Below are 13,690 nucleotides of genomic sequence, written 5' to 3' on the forward strand. Positions count from 1 at the left end.
ACACAATTTGATTAAAGGGTAGAGAATCTTAGACAGTTAACGTCATCTATGGGAACCTCAGATGGTACAAGAGGATAAAGTGGATGGTAGTTTCTAAAAAGCTTAGATCTTATAATTTTTTTTTTTATAACTTATAAGAAAATTAGGAAAACAGAAAAGACACTAGTGGCCTTTAAAAAATCCCTTCCCTTCCCTTCTTCTATGAACTGAATGTTTGTGTCCCTCCAAAATTCATATTTGAAGCCTAATCCCCAATATTATAGTATTTGGAGGCAGAACCTTTGGGAGATAATTAGGTCATGACAGTGGAGCCCTCATGAATGGGGTCCCTGTTTTTATAAGAGATTCTAGAGAGCCCGCTTCCCTCTTTTGCCACAAGAGAACACAGTCAGAAATTTGCAACCCAGAAGAGAGTCTTATTAGAACCCAACTATGCTGGCACCCTGATCTGGGACTTCCAGCCTCCAGAACTGTGAGAAATAAATTTTTGTTGTTTGTAAGCCACCCAGTCTATGGTACTTCGTTACAGCAGCCCAGACGGACTTAGATGTCTCCCCTCCCCGACCCGACCCTCCCCCTTCCTCCTTTCTCCCTTTCTCCCTCTCCTCTCCCTCCCTTTTCATTACTTCCCCTCCCTCCCTTCCTCCCTCCCCCTTTCTTTCCTTCCTTCCTTCTTTTGTTCCTTCTCTCCTTTATTCCTTTCCTTTTCTTTCATCCATGTTCCAAGAAATTGTTACTATATAGCCATGAAGAGTCTTGATAGAGGAAAAGTGTAGAAAGAAAGAAAGCAAACCATAGTAAAGAGTGATGGGAGAATTACAAATGCAAATTACAAGCCTCCAAAAAAATTTTTATCCAAAGGTTTCCCTTAATGTAATTTTTAAAAATTACATCTCACATATCTAAAGCAATGGGGGCTTCATCCTTTTTGTCGCAATAGGTATTCTCACAAAGAAAATTGTGATTAGAAAAAGGAGTTGAACAAATGACTGCAATACTTCCCCTTCCCTGGTATCCTGGTCCCCTTCTCCTTTTTTCAGTCTCGAAGACCACTTTCTAGGGTCCATGTACAATATTAATTTTGCTAACTTATAAAGGTCTGTGATATTTCCTATTGTCCTCAATAAAATAAACATGCTTTTTCCTACTTTCTAACTCTCAAAAAATGTCATGAAAGGCAGTAGGGAATCCACACTGCAGCACGCAGAAATCCTCCTCCAGCCAATATCAGAGTGAACTGGGAGTGTATTCCACAACCCCCAAAACCCACAGCAGTACCATAAAACTTCTGAGAACGCTTACATTTGCATTCACAGTCATAAAATAAAATTAAATAAAAAAACTTTGGGAATTAACTACAACTATAACAACACAGCTGTTTTGCTGCTTTGCAAAATTAACTTCACAGTCAAGGCTAGTAATCTTTAGGCCCAGTTCCATATCTAAACAGTTAAATTTCCCATGAACTCAAGCTCTGTCTTTTTCAGCTCGATGAAGGATTCCTGTGAGTGTCTGGGAATCTATAAAGGAAAAGTGGAGACTGCCATCCACAGCAGTCATTAAGGGTTGCAGATTCATGTATTTAAAGAGTATATCAAAGCTCCTCCTTCTTTTTCTTTTGCCATAGTCTATAATAATCTTGATGGTTTTCTTTGAAAAGAAAAAAGCCAGGATTTATTTGTCAGTCTTCTTTTTATCCTAAATGAGTAACATTCAGGATATGAAAGTTGGCTAGTCATCATTTCCCTTTTCGAGTTCTTACGTTTCAAACACTTCAATGCACAATACAAACAAGGCAAAAACTTACGACAAGTCCAGATTTTTTTTTGGCGCACAATATTCCACATATGCCACACAGAAGAAACTGAAAAGGAAAAGAATAACAATTATTTCATATCCAAAGATAAGAGAACTCCTAGTTTTTAGTTTATAGTTCACTCATGACACTTTCTCCAGGGAAGCTTGAAAATTTTACATTCCCATCAAAAGCTGAAAAGGAAAATACCTGATTCTAGAATAGTAAGGGATAAAAATGCAAACTCTAAAGAAAGTTTTGTGCAAAGTTGATATAGGTGATTGTGGAATTTAAGCAAAACTTGAATCTGTTTTACCGCCAGGCAAAATGATGAAGTAGATGAATTTAGAGTTTTGTTCCTCCTGTCTACTTTCACTGTCTTCTTATCCCTTCCTATTTTCTCAGGAGAAGAGTGGTATGGTACATTCACTGGTATGGCTGTACTGTACATTCATTCACACAAAGTAATTAGAAATCAATGGGCTCTGCTACAGGAAGGGAATATAACACACATAAAAAGGGAAGGCATCAGACAGGGAGATGTTTTTTCCGTAGAGATATTCTTTGTACTTCTCAAACTGTGTCAGGTAAAATAGCTGCCTCCTCATTCTACCAGAAATGTCAGAAGAACACAACGGGATGAAGCTATCAGTGGTATGTAATTGCTTGTAAATAAGCACATTGGTGACATAATTGCTTTGCAAAAGCAGCTGCATGAAATCATCTACCCGTTCCACACTATTACACATTTTGGTTATCAGAAAGGGATAAATTGTTTAATTTGGAGACAAACGTTTAGGGCCATTTGTGCATACTTTTGCTGGAAGTAAACCATATAAGTAAAATAATAAACTCATTAATAAGGACTTTCAGATTAGCAAAGAAAACTGAATATGGTTAAGCTTGTTTTCATTTGATTTTTCTTTTAAATGTTGCTATCTCAAGTCAGAACTAATAATATAAGTGGTTTTAACTGAATATTATACACATGAATAGATTTTAAAATATACACATCAAAATACTCTAAGGATTATCTGAAATAAGTAATATGCTTGTGGGAAGCACCAACAAAATTTGATTAAAAATAATAGGTAAGAAAAATTTACCTTCGCAGGGAACTTTCCATACAGGGGAACAAAATGATTAGAAAGCAAGCAATGATGCAGCAAGACAGATAAGGGACCACAAAGATATATAAGAATTTGGTATATAATATAGATGACCTTTCAAATTCATGGGGAAAAGATCAGAACTATTTATTCAATAAATGTAATTGGGACAATTTGTTAATCTTCCCTAACATCATACACCAAATGCCTACAAAGCAGTTTGAACAGTTAAATGTATAAAAAAAAAATGGGGTAGGAGATGATAAAGTAAAGGATTTATATGATTTTAGAGAAGTGGGAAGGATTTTCTAAACATAGCAGCAAAGTCACAGACCAAAATGGAAAATACTTACAAATACTAACACATACAATTATAATTTTGATAGTACAAAATATCATAACTCTCAAAGGCAAAAAATTAAATTGGGATTATATTCAGAAAGTATATAACAGACAAAGGGTCGACATATCATATAAATAGATCTAACAGAATAATTTTCATACCATAAAACCATGAGCAGATAGAAACTCAGAACTTTATAAAATGTGAATATGTGCAGAATTTTCAGAAGCCTTAAAAAGCAACTTCTGAGTGACTACTTCTCACCCCTCTCTGTGTTCTAAGTCTAGATGATCTTGTCCTCATATGGACTCTTTCTTACTGATCCCATCTCAGACCTTTCAAGGTTATGCTCAAGTCATTCCAGTTTGGACCAGTTCCGTGCCTCTCAGTGCTTCCAAGCTCCAAATCAAAGCTTCAGCATGTTTTACTCCTGCTTCCCTGACTAACCCATTATTCACCCTGAAAGTCCATTCACCCAGAACTCATTATTGAAATAATTTGAAAGCAGTGCAGTTTTGTGTTCCTTGGATCTTTTTGAAATCTATAAACATTGCTATTATTTATTCACAACAAAGCCCAAGGGGACCTCAGGACCATAAGCAGAGCTCTCCAACCTAACTCTCCATTCACTTGGTTGGAAAAACTAAGCGCAATAAAATTGCTTCTTCCTATTGTACCTCTAAGAAATTTGGGGAGGGGGAAGGTAGAGTAGGAAGGGAATCCAACAATGTTTTTCCACTCTCAAGCAGGCCTGCAGTGTAAATACTTCTGTTGGGTATCCAAAATCCACACTCCTTAGAGAAAACTGTAACCCGAGAAAAAGTAGACCCATGTAATGGGAAGTATACAAAATCATGCAATTCTGAGGAGGCTTTAAGGGATCCTGGCTTGAGTTTAGCCATCACAGTTTACAGAAAAGAGTAAAAGCACAAAAAAGCAGTAAATAATCTTTTATTTTACTGGCTAACTTTACCCCAAGTCATAGCACCACAAGGGATCTTAAAAGATGACTTAATTCAGCCCTTGCAGTTTGCACATGGGAAACGAGTGGTCCAGACAGGTTTAGTGACTTACTCAAGGTCACACACCAAGGTCACAAATCACACATAAAATCCCAGGCTTGATTAAGTGTCTAAGTTAATTTATTTCTAATTACATAATGGGAATGCTTTTCAAAAGGATTTTTCAGTGTTAGTGCAGACTGCATTATGCTAGCAGATCCGACCATAAGCATTCAATGACACTTCATCATCTATAACTGCACTCTTTACCCTTGCCATTTGTTAATTTTTGTTGTAATAAAAGTAATTATAAGATTAGTTGACTGTATCACAGTCCAAAATTAAGTGTACCTTACTATATAAGGAGTCTGTTATAGTATTTCAAGATACTATTTTTGTTCAACATAACTTTATCCAGGATGTAGAATACTGACCCACATTACAGAAATTATGAAACAAGTGAAAAACAAATTAGTTAAAAAAAAAAAAAAAGTAAAACTGATAGCTGGATATCTATATCTCTATCTCTATCCTGAATTAGATACACAATTTTACATGAGAAAATATAATTTTATTTCTGAGAAGGTAGGGAGAATTATTTGCTTAATTTTAATTTTAATCCAGGGAGAATTATTTGCTTTGCTCTTACTAGGAAGTTATATAAATGAAGCAATCTAATGATAGGGCATCAAGGGCAACTATGTAATAAAACTAGTTAAGTCCTCCAAGTGGAATTTGTTTGCTTTCAATTTAGATTAAATTCAATAGATAACTAAGGCTGCGACTCATTGTAGAATGAAATGGGGCTGTTATGGAAATAGCATTCTATATTTTGAGTGGGTTTTCTTAATGAAAGGTCCATGGAAGCTTCTGCTGTTGCTTAGGACGTAGAAAGCCTAAAGCAATACCACCTTAACAGTAAGAAAAAGTGAATAAACTACAGACTGATAACTTTTCTAGAACTGAGCAGGGACAATGGAAAGCTGAGGGTGAGGCACTGACACTGAAAAAGTTCAGGTAACCACAGCCCTCCATTAATGGAATTTGAAGACTTGATGCACCAAAGATAATCAATGTAACAGTAAAATCAATTCCTCACAAGGATGACTCCACCTTTCACACTAACAGCCTAAAAGAAGATATTAAAATACAAGATTTTGAAAGAAAAACTTGAATTTGTGCTGTACGTTCAGCCAATCTCTCAATTACACAAGAGATTACAAAGAGATGTGCTCATTTGGGCAAAAGAACTGTGGTAGGCTGAATAATGGCTCCCAATATACACACATCCTAATCCCCAGAATCCATGAATGTTACCTTATATGGCAAAAAAGCCTTGGGCAGATGTGATTAGATTAAGAAGCTCAAGAAGAGGAGATCATTGTGCTAAATGTAGGATCAGGTAGGTGCTGAATGTAATCACAGGTCCCTTAAGAGGAACACAAGAAGGTCAAAAGACAGTTATATGAAGACACAGAGACAAAGGTATTTGAAGAGGTTACACTGCTGGCTTTGAAGATGGGGGAAGAGAGCCATGAGGCAAACGATGTAGGTAGCCTCTGTAAACTGGAAAGGTAAGGAAATGGGATTCTCCCCTGGACCCTCCAGAAAGAATGCAGCCCTGCAGACCCATTTTAGACTTCTGCCTCCCAGCACTGTGACAGAACAAATTTCTGTTATTTTAAGCCACTAAGTTTATGGTAATTTGTTCTAGCAGCAATAGGAAACTAATACAGGCTCCAAAACATTATTTCACATGACAGTGTCTAAAAGAATTAGAAGCTGTTAAAAGAACTAGAAGTTGTTCTTCAGGAAAACAAACAGGGGAAGACATGAGTTAAGAAAGAAATATAGTAGCAAGAGCACAAAATAAAGCAAAACAGGAAATATTTTAAATAGAAATGTACTGATTAGAAAAAATACTATCAGTTTAGAATGAATATCCCAGGTGATGTTGGCATGAGAGATGGTGGGTTAGAGGTAAAGACGATGTAAGTAAAATGTTCTAAGATTCTTGTATCATTTGGCAGAGTACTAGAGGCACTAACGTGCCAGATATTGATGGAAAAGTAGAAGTTTAAATTTGAGCATTAAAATATCAAAGACCAGAAAAATAAAAGTAAGGAGAAAAAAATACAACAACGACAATAAAGACTGAACCAACAGATGTCAGGAAAGTTTGAAAAATGAATGGAAATAAAGTGAAACTATAAAGTAAGTTGGTATAAATAATTTCAGTAATGTAAAGCAATCAGAACATATGTGAATGTATTCAATTTCTCTAATAATAGGGAGAATAGAGAGAGGGAGAGACACTCTGCTAGGTAAAGAGGAAAAGATTTGTTAAAACGTTCCTAAAATGAATGAAAACCTCTTTCCTTTCTGGTTTTCCCTTTCTCTCTCTCTCTCACTGGTTTTCCCTTTCTCTCAATCTCTCTCTCTTTCTCCTTCAGCCCTGACCTAGATGCTAGTTAATGACTTCCTTATTACTATTTCTTTCTGTCCAAGAAGCTTATTTTGCAAAAGGACTGAGAGAAAAAAGGCTATTGTAGAATTTCTATTTAAATTATGTAATCGAAAATTTGGGAAACATGGTTGCAATGGAAGCAGATAAAAGCAATGGTTCTATCAGCTGGCTAGGAGAACAAGCAAGTGCTGGGCAGATGGGATTATGAAAGACAGTGGGCCAATCTTATTTTAACACAGCTTATTAAAATTTTTCTCACATAACATTTAACCACCTCAGGTGAATTAATTTTCACTGAAATTCACTAGCCATTACAGAAGATATACACATTCAAAAAATAGGAATGGTACTTTTCTCCCCTTCAAGATAATGAGATGAACCACAAATTGAACTTAATGCTTTGGTAACATTTACTGATTTATACAGTTTCATCAAAATTAATCAGTTTCTTTAAAACATATAGAAAAACTATTAGGAAAACACACAAAAAAATAATAAGTGTTGAGAAATTGATTCAAAAGAAATCTCTCTGATTAAAATGGTATATTTCTCCTTGTACCTGGATTAAAAGTTTGATGATTTGTTTTGTTACCATCAGTTCTTGAATATTTTTACTCTACTTCAATCACGTGTTAAAGAATAATAACTGAAGTCTCTAACAGGATTATTTTGTAGTTTAGCTCACAAAATGCTAGTATGCCAACGTAGTTCATAGTCTTCCTGACACTGTGCTGATATGATTTTGACTTCTTATATGACACCTGGCTAGACTCCTAAGGATGTCCTCTCTGTCATGGGCTTCTTTTCTTTTGGGATCCCATTTCTCTAGTGACTCCAGTACCAGTATCAATTATATGTGTAAAATGAGGACAGTTTATCAAGTTGGAAAGCCTGTCCAAAAGCAGTGATTCTCAAACCTGGCTGCTTATTAGCTTTTAAAATTCCTGATTCTGTGGCCAATTAAGAATCAGGATCTCCAGGCTGGGACTCAGGCATCAATATTTTAATCTTCGCAGGTGACTCCAATGTGCTCTCATGGTCTGGAATTGCACTCAATCTGTTCACCTGTGCTTTGCCAGCAGGCCTACTCATTTTGGAGCTCTTCATTGAAGCAGTGATATTCCCCTTAATTACTCTCAGTGAGATACCAACAAATACGAAGCCAAATAAAGTGCTCTTCAAGGGAGAAACACAAAGTCCTTGTTCATAACATAAGTTCAAAGTGTCAGGGCTGTTTGGTCTCTAATGGTTCACAGAAATAGAGATCACTATTTCATAATTTTTAAGCTTATTCTACCCAGTGTCTTTTGTCATTGCTAATAGATTTTTCTCTTAAGAGAAATCCTAATCTTCCCTAAATTTTCTGTGTTTTGTTTTAGTTAACTAGATCTAGAATTGAGCATGATACACTATTATCTGGAAGAATCTGACTAATTTTGTGTTGGGAATTAAGAAAATAAGCATAATAAAGACATTGATGCAAATAATCATCATTGGAAAAATATTGGAAGGAAATAGGTTGAAATAAAAACATGATCAACAATAAAAAACAAACAACTGAATTAACACTTGGGGAAAAGATCTTAACAGACATCTATCCAAAGAAGATCTAAGGATGGCACGTATGAAAAGATATTCAACATCATTTACTGTTAAAAAATCATGAATTTAAACAACAATGATATACTACTACACAGCTATTAGAATAGCTAAAATTTAAAATAAACTGGAAATACCAGTTGCTGGTAGTGTGGAACAATAGAAATTTTCATTCATTTCTTATAGGAGTGGAAAATGGTACAGCTACTTTGGAAGACGGCATGGTAGTCCTTACAAAGTCCTTACATAGTCCTTCCATATGTTCTAACAATTGTGCCTTTAGGTATTTACTCATCTAATTTGCCACGTTATAGCAGTTTTGTTCATCACTGACAAAAACTGGAAGCAACCAAGGTGTCCTTCAATAGGTGAATGGATAAACCAGGTATATCCATACAATGAAATACTATTCAGCGATAAAAAATAAATGAGGTATCAAGATACTCAAAGACATGTATGAAATTTAAATGTATATTGCTAAATGAAAAAAGCCAGTCTAAAAAGTCTGCATACCATATAATTCCAATTATATGACATCCTGAAAAAAGTAAACAAAAGAGACAGTGAAAAGCTCAGTAGTTTCCAGCGTTTGGGGGAAGGTAGAGGAAGTTGAATAGGTGACTAGGGGATATTTTTAAGGCAGTGAAATTCTTCTGTATTACATTGTAATTATGGTTACATGACACTACACATTTGTCAAAACTCACAGAACTTCACAGCACAAAGAATAAACCTTAATGCACGCAAATTTAAAAAATCATTTCAAGGGTCATGGAATCACAGGATGGAATGCAGAACATGACAAAGCAATCTACGGTATAACAACGAACGTATGAAATGGTTTCCCTGAAGGAGGTGAGGGAGAAGATACTGACCTGAGTAAATAAAGGCAAAAGAAACTGTATATAAGCACCATACTCTGTCGGACAAAGTTGTTTCCTACAGGGTTACTGATTAACAATTCTGATCCTACTATATATGTATACTAAAATTGAACAATTAAATTAAATGGATGATGGACGGTGGGAGACAGGTGTCTTAGTATTGGAGCGCGAGTTTATAGATAAGCATGGGGAACAGCCTAGAATGATCCATATGGGAACAGATTAGCATTGTAGATAGCAGTGTGAAGTAATTTTTAACTTAATATTTATAAATATAGCTACATATAGAACTATTTATAGGTCTGTGCATATACACATTAGTATACACACGTTTTCTTGCTGTCAGCTGAGAGGGCCTAGATGTAATGATACTAGTAGCAAAGAACACACCTATCACTCGGCTGTTGGTTTCTAAAACTGTCCTCCAGTAAAAGGAATCACAAATCCTTAAAGAAATGTCTGTTCCTTGGAATGCAGCAGAAAATATATGATACGGGCTAGGAGCATACTATAGTGTCAGAAAGTATGGAGATACTCAAAAGCAAGCAAAAAACCCACACTGATTGAGGTTTGCCAGAGGGATACAGAGGCCAATTGAAAGAGCTCCCAATGATTCAAGCTGGAACAATTTGAGCAACAAAATAAATAAAATAGTATTAGATTGTGACCAATGAGTACAATAAATATTCATGGGGCCGTACTGATATAAATAAATGATTGGATAAATAAATACATAAATAACTATGGAGAAGAGACAAATCTATGCAGAAAAATTCCAAATATTTTATGTAGATACCTCACTCTCAGAGAGGTGTGGTCCACTCCCTAAGTGTGGTCCACACATAAAGACTTCCTTCCAAAGAGTATCATATGAAAAGGGGGGGAAAAAAGAGTAACTTAGAGGAGAGATCTAACAAACACTACCTCAGTCAGGTGACCATGGTCAACACCAGCAGCAATAAGTCACGTAGATAATCAGTATGCCCAGTATCACTACTTTTGTTGAATATTGGAATGGAGCTACTACACAACTAGACAATGCAATTGGATAGTAGAACGAAATTAAAGGTATTAAAATTGGAAAAGAGAAGTTAAAAATATCATTGTTTGCAGACAGTATGATTAACACATGAAATTTCCAAGAGAATCAACTCTAACATTCACTACAAAAAATAAGATGATTTAGTAAGGTAGCAAGGCACAAATTAATATATGGAAACTAATAAATTAAGGTAAACAAACAACATCCTACTGGAGGCTGTAAGGGAAGAAATCCCATTTTCAATAAGAAATAATAAAATTCTTAAAAATACATTTATAATACAAGTTTTAATGAATAAAATAAACCCTAAAAACATTAAAAAATAAGGTAATAGAATATTTTTACAAATGGAAAAATACATGATCTTGGATAAAAAGCTTTAACATAAAAATCATGCTAGTACTTTCTAATCTAATTTGTTAATTTAACATAATTCAATAAAAACAACAAAAGGATCAATTTTTTAACTGGAAACATGATCCAAAAATTAATATAAAAGAATAAATACCTAAACTTTGTCAGTAAAACTCTGGCAAAGATGAGCAATGAGGGTGAATGTTAGCATCAGATATCAAAACATATTATAAACCCTCAATAATTAAAACAGAATGACATTGACACATGAACAGAAAAACTGAACAGAAGAATAGAATTATAAAGCCTAGAAATAGAATGTATATGAAATTTAGTATATAATAAAATGTCGTCTCTAAACATTTATGAAAAAACAATTTTGTAAATGGTGTTTGGACATCCGTGTATTCATATGGAAAAAGAAATGAAACTAGATATATACACTTTACACCATATGACAGGGTAATAGCCTAATGTACTAATGATTTAAATTTAAAACTAAATCATAAAAATACTAGAAGAAAGAGGAATTCTTTTATTACTTTGAAGTTACAAAGACCTTTTAATTATGATTAAAGTCCATGAAATAAAAGACTGATTTGTTCAAAAATTAAAGCAAGAAGATAAGCAAAAATTTGCTACATGGCAGAAAATTATAAACAAGTTTAAAGTGACAAACTGGGAAAAAAATTTGCAGTTTATAAATAAAAGACTAATCTCCCTAAATTAAAGTGAACTCCTGGAAATCAGTAAGAAAAAGATTTAACAATCTGACAGAAAAACAGGCAAAGCATATGAAAAGATACTTCCCTAAAATACAAATGACTGCTAAACGTGAAAATGCTCAACTTCATCTACAGTGAGAGAAATGTAATTTCAAATGAACTCAGATACATTTTTTTCAATCTATCAGATTGGTGAGAATCCTAAAGTTTGATAATCTTGGCAAAGATATGGGAAACCAGATTGTCATACATTGCTTGTGGAAAGATAAATTGATACAGACTCTACTGGGAGGAACTTGTCAACAATTATCAAAATTTTATATATATATGCATATATATTACACACATACACACACATATAGATATACAAGCATACCTGTATATCTCATTTGCCTCAGTAATTCTGCATTTGAGAATTTATCACATATAGCTGCAAGTGTGCAAAACGATCTATGTGTCAAATTATTTATTTTAGCATTGTTAGTAACAATACAAGAGGAGCAATCTCAATTGTCAATCAGTAGAGAGTTGATTAAATTCAATGGACTTCTCTGTGTCTATTAAAAACATGTGAGAATGTTCTCTATACACTGATATGGAAAGTTCCCTACCATATATAGTTAAATGAAAAAAGCAAGATGCAACATGGTGTATGTAATAAACTACTTTTACAAAAAGAAATATTAATAATCTATGTACATATTTGCCCTTACACACATAAGGTAATTCTGGAAAAACATGTAAGAAACATACAGTAGAGTAGCTGTGATTATGTGGCCTGGAGAACTGATGCCAGCTGGATAAAGGGGACTAGACTTTTCGTTGAATACTTTTGGTTATTTATTTTTAAGCCATGTACAGGTGTTACCTACTCAAAGAGTTAAATGAGTAGCCCCCTATTTGCTCAAGACCAAATTATTAGTGAGGTATTAGGAAAGAATAGCCCATGAAGATTCATCCTTACTAGAGAATGACTTCCGTCTTGTGGCTAAGCAGGCAAGATAAATAGATATATAGACTGGTGAATGACTCAAAGTTCCATGCCTCTTGTCAGTATTAAAAAAAAAAACTAAAAACTCCCTAATCTATATGTTTTCAGAATGCATATTTGGAAAGGAGGATGGCAGCCCATATTCTGGAGTCAAGGAGCTGTGCTAGTCTCTCTTCAATCACAACACTAAGGCCATCATTTGCTTGCTTTTATGCAAGGCTGGTTTAGCCTGGTGAACTGAGTTTGGAACCTGCTATGGTCAGAGCTTTCAGGCACAAATCCAAAAGTGCCGCAGAATAATTTATAAGAATTGGGTTCAGTCCTTTTGAAATTAATGGAGCCAATCATGGATAATTGTGATTGAAGGCTGAATGTGGTTTTATTCTCAGTTAAGTATAACGAATCATAAACCACTACATATTAAAGTAGATGCAGCTTCACCTTCAACGACCATCATATTTCATCTTTATTTAGAAAAGGTTTTGTAGTTCTACACATTCATAATAGTAGCGGGAATAAACCTTTTATTTTGCAAAGCATTTTGATAGTCTCTCAACCCTCCAGAAGAAAAATGGATTGAAAAAAGGGAATTTTGCTCCGTGTTGGACAAGTAAATGAAGAAAAGAAATAATGGAGCAAAAGAACAGTTTTGAACCTCATATCACTACAAAAATGGAATTCAATGTGTTACTTCATTTGCCATTACTGGGACTCTTACGGTGAGAAATCATCTATTTTTATATCCAACTTTGCCATATCTCCTCAGACAAAGTTGTGCTGTTGAAATAAAGTTTCTAGATGACATAATGGAATTTCGAACTGAATGAATGAATTAGTAGGTGGATGCATTAATGTATTTACAGTATGCATGGGGAAGGGCAGAAATTAATGAAATTTAGCCAATTCCAAGACATATAACTGGGTGCAATTAGCCTTTTCACTGAATAAAATCGAATTAATTTTTGTTTTTATGAAACACTCATGATTGATCAGATTAGGTTAATTCTCTTATCAATGGTAGCATTTGAAAATAATTTCGATGTGTTGACCTTTTAAATGTCACAACTGTAGCTTTGTGGGTTTCAAAAATTTCCTTCACAAACCTCAGATGCTCTTGAGATGTCAGCATAAGTAGACATTTCAACAGCAACAAAACAAAACAAACAAAAACACTGAAAAAGATAGTACCTTGGCACTGAGTGATAATTGCCAGAAGTTTCTTTTTAAAGATGAGAAGTAGCCTCCCAAACTAGAAAACACTGTGCTCTTTTTTTAAAAAATGTTTAACTTTTTTTACTGTGGTATAATTGACGTATAACGTTACATGAGTTTGTGTTCTTAGTTCTGTGAGAGAGAAAATGATCTGGGAAAGTAACCAAT

At 34.5% G+C, this 13,690-nt stretch overlaps 1 protein-coding gene across 2 annotated transcripts in view; it reads right to left on the minus strand.

The window, feature by feature from the left end:
• TMEM196 (transmembrane protein 196) overlaps nucleotides 1–13,690 on the minus strand; it is a 50,380-nt gene that overhangs the window by 6,587 nt on the left and 30,103 nt on the right. For both annotated transcript variants that reach the window (XM_036863677.1, XM_036863676.1), the window contains exon 2: nucleotides 1,808–1,864. In XM_036863677.1, coding sequence (XP_036719572.1) covers nucleotides 1,808–1,864 — 57 coding nt within the window. The remainder of the gene's footprint in view (nucleotides 1–1,807; nucleotides 1,865–13,690) is intronic.

The sequence above is a fragment of the Balaenoptera musculus genome, chromosome 9, assembly GCF_009873245.2.
Source record: "Balaenoptera musculus isolate JJ_BM4_2016_0621 chromosome 9, mBalMus1.pri.v3, whole genome shotgun sequence".
Classification (NCBI taxonomy): Eukaryota; Metazoa; Chordata; class Mammalia; order Artiodactyla; family Balaenopteridae; genus Balaenoptera; species Balaenoptera musculus.